General features: G+C 40.0%; 1 protein-coding gene across 5 annotated transcripts in view; it reads right to left on the bottom strand.

The window, feature by feature from the left end:
* Positions 1–16059, bottom strand: part of FBN1 (fibrillin 1) — a 408947-nt gene that overhangs the window by 150092 nt on the left and 242796 nt on the right. For all 5 annotated transcript variants that reach the window (XM_077263717.1, XM_077263719.1, XM_077263721.1 and 2 more), the window contains 5 exons: positions 13997–14119; positions 13270–13422; positions 10052–10105; positions 7361–7486; positions 3396–3521 (listed from right to left, as the gene is read on the bottom strand). In XM_077263717.1, the coding sequence (XP_077119832.1) occupies positions 3396–3521; positions 7361–7486; positions 10052–10105; positions 13270–13422; positions 13997–14119 (582 nt within the window). The remainder of the gene's footprint in view (positions 1–3395; positions 3522–7360; positions 7487–10051; positions 10106–13269; positions 13423–13996; positions 14120–16059) is intronic.

Genomic DNA, 16059 nt, shown 5'->3' with positions numbered 1-16059 from the left:
CATGCATGGCTGCCAGTGGCACTGGGTCACTAGTGTTTATTGATGATGTGACACAGGACAGAAGCAGCCAAATGAATTCTGAGTAGTGTTGAGCATTCCGATACCGCAAGTATCGGGTATCGGCCGATACTTGCGGGTATCGGAATTCCGATACCGAGATCCGATACTTTTGTGGTATCGGGTATCGGTATCGAAACAACATTAATGTAAAAATGTGTAAAAGAGAGAATTAAAATAAAAAAATATTGCTATACTCACCTCTCCGACGCAGCCTGGACCTCAGCGAGGGAACCGGCAGCGTTGTTTGCTTAAAATTCGCGCTTTTCCTTCCTTACGTGAAGTCCCGGCTTGTGATTGGTCGCGTGCCGCCCATGTGGCCGCGACGTGACCAATCACAGCAAGCCGTGACGTAATTTTAGGTCCTTCAGGATTTTAAAATTACGTTCTGGCTTGTGATTGGTCGCGTCGCGGCCACATGGGCGACGCGACCAATCACAAGCCGTGACGTCACGGGAGGCTGGACACGCGCGCATTTTAAAATTTTATGCGCGCGTGTCCAGCCTCCCGTGACGTCACGGCTTGTGATTGGTCGCGTCGCCCATGTGACCGCGACGCGACCAATCACAAGCCAGAACGTAATTTTAAAATCCTGAAGGACCTAAAATTACGTCACGGCTTGCTGTGATTGGTCGCGTCGCGGCCACATGGGCGGCACGCGACCAATCACAAGCCGGGACTTCACGTAAGGAAGGAAAAGCGCGAATTTTAAGCAAACAACGCTGCCGGTTCCCTCGGTGAGGTCCAGGCTGCGTCGGAGAGGTGAGTATAGCAATATTTTTTATTTTAATTCTTTCTTTTACACATTAATATGGATCCCAGGGCCTGAAGGAGAGTTTCCTCTCCTTCAGACCCTGGGAACCATCAGGAATACCGTCCGATACTTGAGTCCCATTGACTTGTATTGGTATTGGGTATCGGTATCGGATTGGATCCGATACTTTGCCGGTATCGGCCGATACTTTCCGATACCGATACTTTCAAGTATCGGACGGTATCGCTCAACACTAATTCTGAGGTATTCAGAGCCATACTGTGTGCTCAGATCCAGCCAAATGCAGCCAAACTGATTGGTCGTCGTTTCATACTACAGATGGACAATGACCCAAAACATAAAGCCAAAGCAACCCAGGAGTTTATTAAAGCAAAGTAGTAGAATATTCTTGAATGGCGAAGTCAGTCACCTGATCTCAACACAATTGAGCATGCATTTCACTTGTTAAAGACTAAACTTCAGACAGAAAGGCCCACAAACAAACAGCAACTGAAAACCACCGCAGTGAAGGCCCGGCAGAGCATCAAAAAGGAGGAAACACAGCGTCTAGTGATGTCCATGAGTTCAAGACTTCAGGCCGTCATTGCCAACAAAGGGTTTTCAACCAAGTACTAAAAATGAACATTTTATTTAAAATTATTGAATCTGTCCAATTAGTTTTGGACCCTTTAAAAACAGGGTGGCACATGTTAAGGAGCTGAAACTCCTAAATTTTTCATCCAATTTTAATGTGGATACCCTCAAATGAAAGCTGAAAGTCTGAACTTCAACTGCATCTGAATTGTTTTGTTTAAAATTCATTGTGGTAATGTCTATAACCAAAATTAGAAAAATGTTGTCTCTGTCCAAATATATATGGACCTAACTGTATATTTATATATACAGTATACACTCACCGGCCACTTTATTAGGTACACCTGTCCAACTTCTTGTTAACACTTAATTTCTAATCAGCCAATCACATGGCGGCAACTCAGTGCATTTAGGCATGTAGACATGGTCAAGACAATCTCCTGCAGTTCAAACCGAGCATCAGTATGGGGAAGAAAGGTGATTTGAGTGCCTTTGAACGTGGCATGGTTGTTGGTGCCAGAAGGGCTGGTCTGAGTATTTCAGAAACTGCTGATCTACTGGGTTTTTCACGCACAACCATCTCTAGGGTTTACAGAGAATGGTCCGAAAAAGAAAAAAAATCCAGTGAGCGGCAGTTCTGTGGGCGGAAATGCCTTGTTGATGCCAGAGGTCAGAGGAGAATGGGCAGACTGGTTCGAGCTGATAGAAAGGCAACAGTGACTCAAATCGCCACCCGTTACAACCAAGGTAGGCCTAAGAGCATCTCTGAACGCACAGTGCGTCGAACTTTGAGCCAGATGGGCTACAGCAGCAGAAGACCACACCGGGTACCACTCCTTTCAGCTAAGAACAGGAAACTGAGGCTACAATTTGTACAAGCTCATCGAAATTGGACAGTAGAAGATTGGAAAAACGTTGCTTGGTCTGATGAGTCTCGATTTCTGCTGCGACATTCGGATGGTAGGTTCAGAATTTGGCGTAAACAACATGAAAGCATGGATCCATCCTGCCTTGTATGGAGCATCTTTGGGATGTGCAGCCGACAAATCTGCGGCAACTGTGTGATGCCATCATGTCAATATGGACCAAAATCTCTGAGGAATGCTTCCAGCACCTTGTTGAATCTATGCCACGAAGAATTGAGGCAGTTCTGAAGGCAAAAGGGGGTCCAACCCGTTACTAGCATGGTGTACCTAATAAAGTGGCCGGTGAGTGTATATATATATATATATATATATATATATATATATATATACACGTATATATGTGTGTTTTGAAGAATATTTCCTTCGAAAACGATGTGTAAATGACTTAGAGAATTACTCTGTATAAAGGTCATGTTAAAATCGCACTGCAATCGGATGTAAATCGGATGCTAGGTGTAAAAAATCAAACTGTACTCGCATGACAATCGTCCGTGTTTTCGGTCCTGATATAGGAACTTTTTTTTTCACACATACGAGTATGAGCCCTTACACTGTTTTACATGCATCATTAGCTGGGTTGGCTATATCATATACCTGTATATATGTGATATCTACTTTTATAATATTCCAAATGATATAACCCAACAATAGATACAGTCAAGAGATATTGGTGAAAAGCGTGAATAACGTTGTCCCCTATCTGTAGAATAGGGAATAACTTGATGATCACTGGGGGTCCAACAACTGTAACCTCCAGCAATCCTAAGGTTGGGTTTACAAAGCCAGGCTTATTCTGAATGGGGCAGAGGTGTGCATGCTTGGCCTTCAGTACTTTCATTGTTAATTGGACTGCTGGAAATAGCCCCGCATACAGGTTGGCAGCTCCATAGACAGTGAATGGAGCAGAGGACAAGCATTCATATATATGAAGTACATCATCTATATCATCTAGAATGGTCAGACACACTAGAATATGATGAATACAATACCCATTATTTGCATAGGTTATACTCATACACTAATTTGTTGATAGCTTGTAGAGTAATTAGATATAATGGTTTTACCTTCACACGTTTTTGATTCAGGCTCAAAGACATAGCCTTTTGGGCAAGTACAGGCGAAGCTTCCTGGAGTGTTCCGACATTGTCCATTGTCACAGAGTAGGCGGTTCAAGGCACATTCATCAATATCTACAAAGATGCAAATTTTAGTCAATTTACTGATCTTTCATAATAAATGCATAGTATTCGTGACAGAAGACTACTCTGGATTACATATCTCTTTTTTCTACTCTCAAAGATATGCAATAATAGAAGATAGACAGATCACTTCGTACAACATGGTCAATGGTCCAGGTCAAGAGTTTCTGGCCATGGACAGGAGCTGCGCGAATTTCCTTACCCTTAGGAATCCTAGGCCTGGCTTATGATTAGCCTGGCGGACGGTACATCACCTGTGCACCACACGCTGCACAGATGACATCAACCACCACACCTAATCATAAGCTGAGCCTGAGATTCATAAGGATAAGGAAACTCATACCGCTCCAGTCCATGGCCAGATATTACTGACTTGGACTTAGACCATGGACCAGGGTCACGCAAAGCAATCCGCTCATCTATTTATATAATTGCCTTGTAATGTTTTCATTTCCTGTTCTGTCCAGATGTCACCGTATCCCAGAATTCCAAGCAGAGGAAGTTCACCGACCGCCATATTGGGACACCCAAGTGATGGATGTCTCAATATGGAAACAGCTGCTGGTACCAACCTATTGCACGGTACCACCAGCGGAATACCGTCGCACCACAAACACACACTCTATACGCCGTACACACTACACACACGCACACTCTTGCACTCACGCAACCTCTTTCGCTGTACCACCAGCGGAACACAGCGCGAACCAGGATCAGCCAAATGACTCAGTGACTGCTACCATCTTTGTACAGGAGGAGCGCATGCACAGTTTTAATGTGACCCACACTATCTGTCTGCACAAAGATGGCGGCGGTCTGATTTACTGCGCCTGCGCGAATTACGCGCAGGTGCAGTGAATCATTCGGCTGATCCCGGCGGCAGATGCGCGACGTGTCTACAGGCAGAGGAAGCCGGTCACATTAAAGGGATTTTCTCACGAACAAAAGTTAATTTTAAAAATTGACTGTATCTGACAGTGTATGGAGCATACCACATCTCCTGGGCAGGGGAGGAAGCAAAAGACAATACTGACATTACAGCAGGGGATCACAGTGGATTCATTTTGTGAGGTAAAATATTTCACTGACTGTTTTTAAAAAATATTTTACCTCACAAAATGCATCCTCTGCAATCTCTTGCTGTAATGTCAGTATTGTCTTTTGCTTCCTCTCTGCCCAGGAGATGTGGTATGTTCTGTACACGGTCAGACACAAAGGTGAGTGTGTCTGACCGTGTATGGAGCATACCACATCTCCTGGGCAGGGGAGTATGCAAAAGACAATACTGACATTACTAGTGAAGTATATCGTGGCACAGCTGTGTTGGTGCACAAATAGGTTCCCCAACCCAGTGAACATATAATATAATAATTTGGCACTCAACTTGTTAGCGTCAGATGTAAAGATAAGGTTTATTGTTGCAGTCCAAAATAAAACGTTTCGGTCTGAAACTAGACCTTCTTCAGTAAACTGCATTGAACATTATACAAAAAGGCACAATAATCAAAGTATAACAATGTATACAAAAAAACAATAATCTAAAAGAACATTCCAGTAAATCTCATTCCAACAGGTGCACGGTGGTGGAGGTGAAGGTAGGGAAATGAGGTGGGGAGAGAGGAAATTAGTTACATACCCGACTGCTCTTGTAATATGCCTAGTAGGTGTGGCTGTACATAAAAAAATAGGCCAATTGATATAAGGGGGTACGTTCAAAGAGACCGGGGAGAAGAAACTCCCTAGGGGGGAGAAAGGTGTATCAGGAATAGGTACCTAGATAGATACATATGGAATGTACCGATACCAGTAGTATACTGACCAAAAACATAACCGTCTATCCAGTGTGGTAGTAGGGAAGTGTTATATGAGTCCCACTATATATAGAAAAAAGGTTAGTCCATATGGGCATATGTACATGTAGCATAGATAATAAATATACATATATAAATATATGTATGTATAGTATAAGGACCATATAAGAAAAATAGGAAGGAATAGTATAACACCTAGGGTTCAGCGCTAATATGTGAGAGAGGGCAAATAGACCAAATGCATATAATGGGATAATGACCACTGTTATATGGATGGAATAATAATAACAGCTGCACAATGCAGCTCACCTATTGTATGAAATACGGTGAATACGTGGTTAGAGTAACGGTGGATGCACCTATAAGATAGGCGGCCCTGCAATGTATAAATTTACATAAGAGAAACGGCCTGTTAACTACAAATACAAATATAGGATTGCTGGAAGAACTTACCCAAATGTAGTAGGAAGACGGCGTATCTAACGCGGTATCCGCCGCTAGTTAGACAAGTGTATGGGCGCACTGTGTGGATATTAATAGAATGAGGGCGGGACAAGTAGCGGTGCCGAAACCGGAATTGCGTCACCTAGTATGACGCATACATCCGGTAACACAGTGTTTACCGTAGTCATGGTGACTATGGTTAGCTGTGAGTGCGTATCATGTATATGTATAACGTTTTATTTTGGACTGCAACAATAAACCTTTTCTTTACATCTGACGCTAACAAGTTGAGTGCCAAATTATTATATTATATTACTGACATTACAGCAGGGGATCACAGTGGATTCATTTTGTGAGGTAAAATATTTCACTGACTGTTTTTAAAAAATATTTTACCTCACAAAATGTATCCTCTGTGATCTCCTGCTGTAATGTCAGTATTGTCTTTTGCTTCCTCCCCTGCCCAGGAGCTGTGGAAGGTTCGGTACACGGTCAGACACACACAATTTTTAAAATGAACTTTTGTTCCTGGGAAAACCCCTTTAAAAAGCAAATATCAACACCAACATGGCTCCTCCTAAAAAGTACGCCAATGACAATAAAAGGAAAGCAGCAAAGGCACAACATCGAAGACAACAAAGTGCAAATGAGAATCTTGAAGAGCAACAGCATCAATGGGACAAAAACAATGCATATAAGTGTAGGCATCAAGCACATGAGTCCCCTGATGCAAAAGTCATTAGATTATCACAGGATGCCATTAGGCAACAACAGAGCCGCATGACTGCCCCCATCATGACATTACTGCCCTCCCGGTGTGATAGCATCGGACGTTTATATAGTCTCTAACAATAGCCTAAAATGTGTAAGCAATGTTGTTCATGATGAAACAATTTTATCAATAAAACCTAAAGATTTGTGCATCTAAAATTCCTATGTTGGTGTTGAAACTCTTTTGCTATGAGAGCAATAAGTGTAAATTGCATACGAAAGTAGGTGGGCAACCAGCGCAATGACTGGTACAGAAAATTGGCATCCATATAGCAGCTGGACAAAAATATGAGTCTTGCATCCAAGATAGATTGGAGAGGGGTGAGCTTAGTGAGAGGAAGACAAATCAGTAGTGAACTACACTTATGTCACATTTGTGTTGAATCACTGTACACAGTCTTTTAAAAGATGTAATAACCACAAAGTATTTACGGATAGGTGATATGCACTGGTTGACAGCTGGCCATACTCATTAGGTTAGTGTCGGAGATTACCACTAACAAGTGTATAAGCATCACTCTAGGATCCACAAGATCTCTTGATCTTCTGGGAGGTAAACACTGCTAGACAGACATGTCATAGGTTAGGCCTTCTGTCCAGTATTTCCCTATCAAGTATGTTAGTCTAAGACACTCATGTATTTTTTCTAAATCCTGGCTCCCTGTTAAAAACTCTAAGGCCTTACCACCAATGTGGAAGTGATGTCAAATATGCTGGAGGTAATACTTATCGTAAATTCAGCAACTCTTTGCTAAAGATTGAAACAAGTCAAAAGAAGTCAAAATACCAATCAAGAAGACATACCAATGCAATTTTTTCCATTGATGTCAACGTCATATCCAGAATTACAGATACATTTGTACGTTCCACGGAGGTTTTCGCATATTCCATTCTGACAAATATCAGGATTTAAAGCACATTCATTGATATCTGAAAGAAAGTGTTACAGTCTAAGTATAATAATAACTTAAAAGTAAAAAATTATGAAAGATTTTTGCACTTCACTTTGACTTTACCCCATCAATTATTTATGGTATTCATAAATCTTCTTTACTATTTATTGGGTCAAAGAGTTTCAAGGGCTTGTATGAGAGTTAAATAAAAACAAAAAGATTGAGGCATGCCCCATTTATGGCTAAACCTATGCTGCATAATGGAACGCATTTGTTTAAATACAACATTGAGGATGATCAATGAGTGGAACTGGCTGCCACAAGAGGTGGTGAGTTCTCCTTCAATGGAAGTCTTTAAACAGAGGCTAGATAGACATCTGCCTGAGATGGTTTAATGAATCCTGCATTGAGCAGGGGGTTGGACATCATCATGACCCTTGAGGTCCCTTCCAGCTCTAACATTCTATGATTCTATTGTTCTAACTTCCATTTTTACTTTTCATCTAAAGGTGATGTATAAAAGCACACTGATATAATATATAATGTACCAGTACAGCTACTAATGTGGCATATTTGTACAATATTTCAAGTAACCAGGGAATGTGCAGCAGAAAAAAAGGGTCTTTTGTGTCTTTGGTTGTGTTGAAAACTCAGAATACAGCCTAGGTCCTGAAGTCAGAGGAGATAAGAGAGTGCTCCATCTCCATCCAGGCAGTTCATGCCTTGAGCGGTCTAAGGAGCTCGATTAGGAGCCAGTGTCTATAAAGGCTGTGATTCAATGACACATTGCTCCAAGGATAAAGAGCAGGCACTGCCAATCTGTGTGGGCGATATGATCATGACCATAAGGAATGGTTTGGAGAACATGTCGTGTTTTGAGGTGCTACCTTATAAGCTCAGAGCCTATGAAAGAAACAATAAAAAATATGTAGTTAGTTGACAGTTGGCCCAAGATTTCCTTTTTTATTGTGTGATGTATTTGCTCTGAGACATTTGTCTCTCCCTGTTGATTAATAAAGGTGACTGTTAAATGCCACATAGAGCCACCAAGAATATAATAAATGAATACACAGTTTGCATTTTAACAATGATTCTAACATTATCAGTGGGTTTCTCAAGAAGGATTGCTTTTGGATGAAGATTTATCACATTAATATTAGAGAGAGGTACAGTATATCCACCAAATTAATTTACGCTACCAGCCCATTCATAAGCAGGTTGAATCACCAGGAAACACTAATAGTCTATTTGTGAAATAATCCTAAAATGCAGTATACAATATGGGCACTGTAGAGTGGTTGAGCCTGATTACTGGGTCCGAGCAAAATGGATAATTCTTTGGGTCTTCTGCGAAACAACCACAACAACGAAACCTAAGGAATTCACTATGTGTTGCCAAAATGTCTAGTGATCTTTGATAGATCAATACCAATATCATTCTGGATATATTAGTTGGCAGAACTTAACCCAAGCCAATAAAATTCTCTTTACTAAGCCTTTTCAAACCGACTTGCATGTAAGATTTACTAGTCTCATAGTGTTATATAAATCAGCTCGACACACTTTTGCAATTTATTACACCATAAATTTGACACATTTGACTGACACATTTTCTAGTTGAGCCCCTATTTGTCTGGTTTTCCTCACATGTTTGCTTGGAGCACTGAATTACTTATTTTAGTTCAGTTACTTTTAGTTCTTTTATTCTTTTTAAGCTATGCTTCGTGTCCTATCATGATAAGCAGACATATTACCAGGATATTACTTCTGGCAACCTTCCTGGTCCTAAGAATTCTATTTATATACAATATGTAATTACATTGTTTTGCACCAAATGGATTCTATAATTGATCCTTTTTAATTACTTTCTTCTGTTTTATGGAAAAAAAAAACTACACAAAGAATGTCACATAAACAAACCAGTGGCTGGAAAAATAAGGAAGCAAAAAAAATCCGAAATGGTTTTAATTAACTGTCTTTAAAATAGCAGGCTTTTAATGTTTCTAAGACAAAAATTAGGTAATCTTCAGTCATTGTCAAAGTATAACATGGAAAAGTCAACACCATGCTGCACAATATGTATTCACAGTCAAAAATACAGTATGTCCATGAGCAAGCGAGTTTTAGGCTCACACCTTTCTGTAAATGTTTCTGATATTTTCTGTGGAAACAATAGCATAATCTGCAATGCGTTTCTTGGAATCACCAACCAAAAATCTACAAAATCAATCAGGATTAATTGAAATTCATTTACTAGTGTAAATTGGGTTATTAAAATGTGGTTTGGTGGAACTGCAGGGCTTCCAGATGTTACAGACCCACCAGTACTGACATTAAAATGCAACCACATTATGGCCTTGAACAGCAGCCTGGATCTTCCATTAAGGAACACCTAAAGTTTGTCTCTTTAAGGCCAAACAAAATTACTGGCATTCTCATACATAAAACTTTTATTTTAGATGATTGATGAAACCAGATTTCCTAACCATGCTGTGCTTCTCCAGGGGAGACACATGCAGATCATAATCCTTTTCTGTTCCGATTCTGGTTTACATATTTTAGGTGACCTGTACAAATATTTCGGGATAGCAGTCATACATACCAGTTCCTTGAGATGTTATTCCTGGTCCACTGCTGCATAAAGCTTGATATTCCTCTGAAAACAAAATAAATACATTTGTAGCCTGTTGTAAAGGAATCCCACATCTCACAAAAATCGACAGTTAAAGTGGCTTGCGAAAGTATTCTCCCTCCTTGACTTTTTACCTATTTTATTACATTACAACCTGTGTTTAAATATTTTTGTAATTCAACTTGTGTGTGATGCATAAGCACTGAATAGTGTAAGTTGGTGAAGTGAGAAAATATAGGCAAAAATAAGATATATGGGATCATATAACTAAAAATTGGCATGTGCATATGTATTCACTCTTTTTGCAATGAAGCCCCTAAACATTTCTGGTGCAAGCAATTACCTTCATAAGTCACATGCTTAGTGAAAGGAAGTCCATCTGTGTGCAAGCTATGTGTCACATGGTCTGTCAGTATACACACTTTACCTTTTCTAAATGACCACAGACGCTGAAACACCATTAAGCAAGAGGCACAACTAAAAAAACACCTAATGCAAAAAGGGGGACAGCTAGGGAGCACTACCAATGGGCAAGGAGCCAATCACAACCTATAGGGTAAGTATAGTGAGGGGTGCAACTCACTGCATAGCAGCAGCATATATCAGACAAACAAGAAAAGAGACTATGCATATAGGGCGCACTCCCAAAATACAATTAAATACCAAAAATACAAAATTTTTATTAGGGAAGACAGAAAACACAAATAAAAACATATATTAAAATACAACTAACACACCACTGGTCCTATAATAAGTCAATATACAGAGACAGCTTAAGGTACAATAGTATATCGTAAATCACGCCACCAACACACTATTGGTACTATGAAAAAAAAACCTTTGAAGTTCCAGGTTGTGAGGTAGCAAAACACGAAGGGGATGAATACTTTTACAAGCCACTGTACAATGTGAATATAAATAAGCAGAGATTGGAAAGACGGATCTGCTTATTTGCATGGGTCTGGCCATGAAATGTTACAATGGGAGTAAAGAAGAAATTACAAGGTTTCATTGTGTGATATATCAGGAGTTATGTAAAACTAAGTTAAGTTGAGGGTGATAATTTGGTTATTGGTAGAGACTGATTATATAAAAAAAAATAAAACCTTATCTATTTGGCACTGATAAATATTAGATGGTTATATTTCCATGCTGAGAACTAGAAAAACTGTGCATTATGGGGCACTAGTGGTGTTTTGGCATGGAAGATGTACAGTGGGGGAAATAAGTATTTGATCCCTTGCTGATTTTGTAAGTTTGTCCACTGACAAAGACATGAACAGTCTATAATTTTAAGGGTAGGTTAATTTTAACATTGAGAAATAGAATATCAAAAATAAAATCCAGAAGATCACATTGAATAAATTACATAAATTTATTTGCATTTTGCAGTGAAAAATAAGTATGTGATCCTCTACCAACCATTAAGAGTTCTGGCTCCTACAGACCAGTTAGACGCTCCCAATCAACTCGTTACCTGCGTTAAAGACAGCTGTCTTACATAGTCACCTTTATAAAAGACTCCTGTCCACAGACTCAATTAATCAGTCAGACTCTAACCTCTACAACATGGGCAAGACCAAAGAGCTTTATAAGGATGTCATAGACAAGATCATAGACCTGCACAAAGCTGGAATGGGCTACGAAACCATAAGTAAGACGCTGGGTGAGAAGTAGACAACTGTTGGTGCAATAGTAAGAAAATGGAAGAAATACAAAACGACTGTCAATCGACATCGATCTGGAGCACCATGCAAAATCTCACCTCGTGGGGTATCCTTGATCATGAGGAAGGTGAGAGATCAGCCTAAAACTAAACGGGGGAACTTGTTAATAATCTCAAGGCAGCTGGGACCACAGTCACTAAGAAAACCATTGGCAACACATTACGCCGTAAAGGTTTAAAATCCTGCAGTGCCAGCAAGGTCCCCCTGCTCAAGAAGGCACATGTGCAGGCCCATCTGAAGTTTGCCAATGAACACCTGGGTGATTCTATGAGTGATTGGTAGAAGGTGCTGTGGTCAGATGAGACAAAAATTGAGCTCTTTGGCATTAACTCAACGCGCCGTGTTTGGAGGAAGAGAAATGCTGCCTATGACCCAAAGAACCCCGTCCCCACTGTCAAGCATGGAGGTGAAAACATTATGTTTTGGGGGTGTTTCTTTGCTAAAGGCAACGGATTACCTCACTGCATCAATGGGAGAATATATGAAGCCATGTACCATAAACTCCTGAGTGACAACCTCCTTCCCTCCGCCAGGACATTAAAAATGGGTCATGGCTGGGTCTTCCAGCAAGACAATGACCCAAAACATACAGCCAATGCAACAAAGGAGTGGCCCAAAAAGAAGCACAATAAGGTCATGGAGTGGCCTAGCCAGTCTCCAGACCTTAATCCCATAGAAAACTTATGGAGGAAGTTGAAGCTCTGAGTTGACAAGTGACAGCCTCAAAATCTTAATGATTTAGAGATGGTTTGCAAAGAGGAGTGCACCAAAATTCCTCCTGACATGTGCGCAAACCTCATCATCAACTACAAAAATCATCTGACTGTTGTGCTTGTCAAAAAGGGTTTTGTCACCAAGTATTAAGTCTTGTTTGCCAGAGGGATCAAATACTTATTTCTCACTGCAAAATGCAAATACATTTATATAATTTATACAATGTGATTTTCTGGATTTTATTTTTGATATTCTATCTCTCAATGTCAAAATTAACCTACTCTTAAAATTATAGACTGTTCATGTCTTTGTCAGTGGGCAAACTTACAATATCAGCAAGGGATCAAATACTTATTTCCCTCGCTGTATAGTTAGTAAGACTTTGTTCACACTGCCATATTTTATGGCAAGAATAGCATAGCATGGAGCACAATTCATGTTCTCAAAACTACCAGCTCAACAGAATCCAGACAGACCCCGATGTGTCAATGGTATTTGTCAGGTGCTGCTGGAATCCATCATAGGATGGGTTCAGTATAAGGCCATGATTATGACTCAAGTGGTTTAACCATAAAGATGAATGGTCCATTTTCTGTACTATCATAAAAATGGTAAAATTATAGTCAACACCAAAAAATGCCATTACCATAGTATTAGCACATACTTTACACAAATCACCACCGTAGTTAAATAATGTAGGGTTCTGTACACATACACTAACTTTGGCTTCAAAAGATCACTTCTTACCTGAAGTTTTTATAGGGCAAGGTCGGCACGGTTCGCCAAAAGCAAATTCTGTGCTGGCACAGCAGCACTCGGATTTTGTCACAGCGCCCAGTAGAGGTTGAACGCACTGACCCCTCTTGTAGCCACCATAACAAGTGCTCCTCATGTGAGTGTCTGCAATATACGGTATATGGAAAGGTGTTAATTGATGGATTCATATTTCTGTACAAAACCTCCCCCAGATGTGCAATTCACACTTTTCCTATTTTTCTGATGTAGGGAATTAGCAAAGTTATATAACTTTCGTTTGCTTGCTTCTGATTAAGGCTATGTTCACACATTGCGTTGTTTCACTGTTTTGTTTAATGCATTTGTTTATGTAAAATTTCAGCTGCAATCAGTTGCAAATAGCAACACCATTAATACCACCTAACATCACACCTCACCTAAGAGAAATATTCAAATGGCAACTGGCAGAAAAAGTCCCCTCTTCCTTCTTTATGGGCACAGTCTACATTATCATTATAATCTAGTCCCAGAAACACAACAATTAGTAAACGGCCTCTGCAATATGGAGTGCATATTTGGCATACAATGGAGTGATGGGCTCTCCGAATGAATTTACACACAATCATTCTTGTTAAACCTTTGTTGTTAATAAATCATTCCTCAGTTCTAGAAAGTCTAAATTAATAAAGTGGTCACTAAGTGAGTATGAGGAATGTAAAACGAAGGATATATATCTTACCTACACACACACGTCCATCAAGTCCAACGGCAAGGCCAGGGAAACATTCGCACCTGAAGGAACCTTCTGTGTTCACACAATGGCCATTCATGCAAATGCCTGCTGTTTCACACTCATCAATATCTGAAATGATAAAGCCATAAATGTAGAATTATATTATAATTAACCATCATGTCTGACATTCTTTCCAATAATGAAATTAGCACTTGATAAATGAGTATATTGACTACATTGCATTACATTAATGAGCTTTTGACTGTAAATTCTTTGAGTAGCCAATAGCTAAAAGCTGATTTATTGTCCATAAATGCTGCAGGCAGAAGGCAGACATACTGGTATGTGGGTTTCATATTTTGCTAATATGTTATGGAGATGTCCCAGCAGAAGTGCTTAATAATAAAGAAGAAAGATTATGATCAATGTAGGATACTAATTGTTTTCATTGTTGTAGCTACAGTAAATCATTACAAGTATAGCAATAAATGACATCTACAATGTTACCATGCAAACAAAACTAGACCACAACACAGAAGACAACCGGCAATGAGCAACACTCCTGACCTTAAAAGGACAAAATGAGTATGAAACACCTCTGCGACTTTCTTTTTTCTCGCTGGCTTATGGCCATAACACACTTGCAGTATCCAAACTTACTCCAACTGTATTTTACTAAAAGACTGCAATTCTGAAACATCACTAGACACTTGCGAAGAATACTGAAACTTGAGTATTAACAACAAACTAATTTCTATCAGGCTAGGACTACACTGGGTGAACTCCCAGCAGCCCATAACACTGGCTACGATATAGCTGCAGCTTGGGACGCAGCCAGATAAATGGGTTACCTAGCCAGTTTTTAGGTTGGTACAATGACAATTTATATTCGTACTAAACATGCTTATTGATTGTAGCGTCTTTTATGCAGTCTGTAGAATTCAACTTATACATTTAGTATGGAATCAAGTCAAATGACTGGAAGAAATCAGATGGATGTTGTACTTTTAAACTGTGCCACTGTATGCCAGTACCAGTCTATTAAAGAGTTACAATAAATGAATGGAGTTCCAATGCTGCTGCTTCCTGGGAATCCCAGGCTTTCCTTGAATCCTGGTCTCCAGTGATGACGTTTAAATGTGGACATGTGATCTTAGTGGTGTCTTGAGGCCAGGATACAGAGACTGGCGGGGCATCCGGGAAGTGGGGGAATCAGGCAGTGCCAGTTTATTAGACACCATAGCTGGACAACACTACACCCAAGCAACAGCCCGAACCAATATGCTCTAAAGTTACATAACACTTAAATACTGCACAGACCTCCATTAGATAAATCAAAGAAGTGATGAGCGAACGTGCTCAGATAAGGCGTTATCCGAGCATGCTCGTGTACTAACCGAGTGTCTTCGGCGTGCTCAAATAATATGTTAAGTCCCCGTGCCTACACGTCTCGTGGGAACCTAACAAGCAATCCCTGCATGGGTTGGGGCTGTCGAACAGTCATTAGACATACAGCTGCGAGGAGTAGAACATATTTTTCAAGCACGCCGAAGACACTCTCTTTGCACCCCAGCATGATCAGATAATGTCTTATCCAAGCACCCCAGCATGATCAGATAATGTCTTATCCAAGCACGTTCGCTCATCACTAATAGTAAGCCATCGATAATAAGAAAAAGTTGGGGCACCAGGACAACATCTTTATATAGCCCATACTTTTGAAGATTGATATAATCTATCATAAGAGTGGATGGACACTACTCCCTCCAATCACTCTGAACCTATATGCACTAAAGTTACATACCACTTCAAATCTTTACATACAACCATTAGACCTAAGGAAAAATAAGGAAACAGCAGCTATGCCAACAATGGAGAGATTCATTCTGACAGATAAGAAGGTTGTGTGTAAAGCCAGTGGAGTCTGCAAGTATTTTAGAAGTAGTAATCTAAAATTTCAATAAAAACAAATTTTAAAAGGAGAAAATGACTTTTTGCTTCCCATATCTGCAAGTGTCTTCCTGTCAAGTGCAAGGTAGCACAAAAGCCACCAATAAGCATATAAAAAG

This window comes from Ranitomeya variabilis, chromosome 5 (assembly GCF_051348905.1).
Source record: "Ranitomeya variabilis isolate aRanVar5 chromosome 5, aRanVar5.hap1, whole genome shotgun sequence".
Taxonomy (NCBI): Eukaryota; Metazoa; Chordata; class Amphibia; order Anura; family Dendrobatidae; genus Ranitomeya; species Ranitomeya variabilis.
The sequence above is the reverse complement of the archived record's forward strand: the minus strand, read 5'-3'. Positions and strand labels throughout refer to the sequence as shown.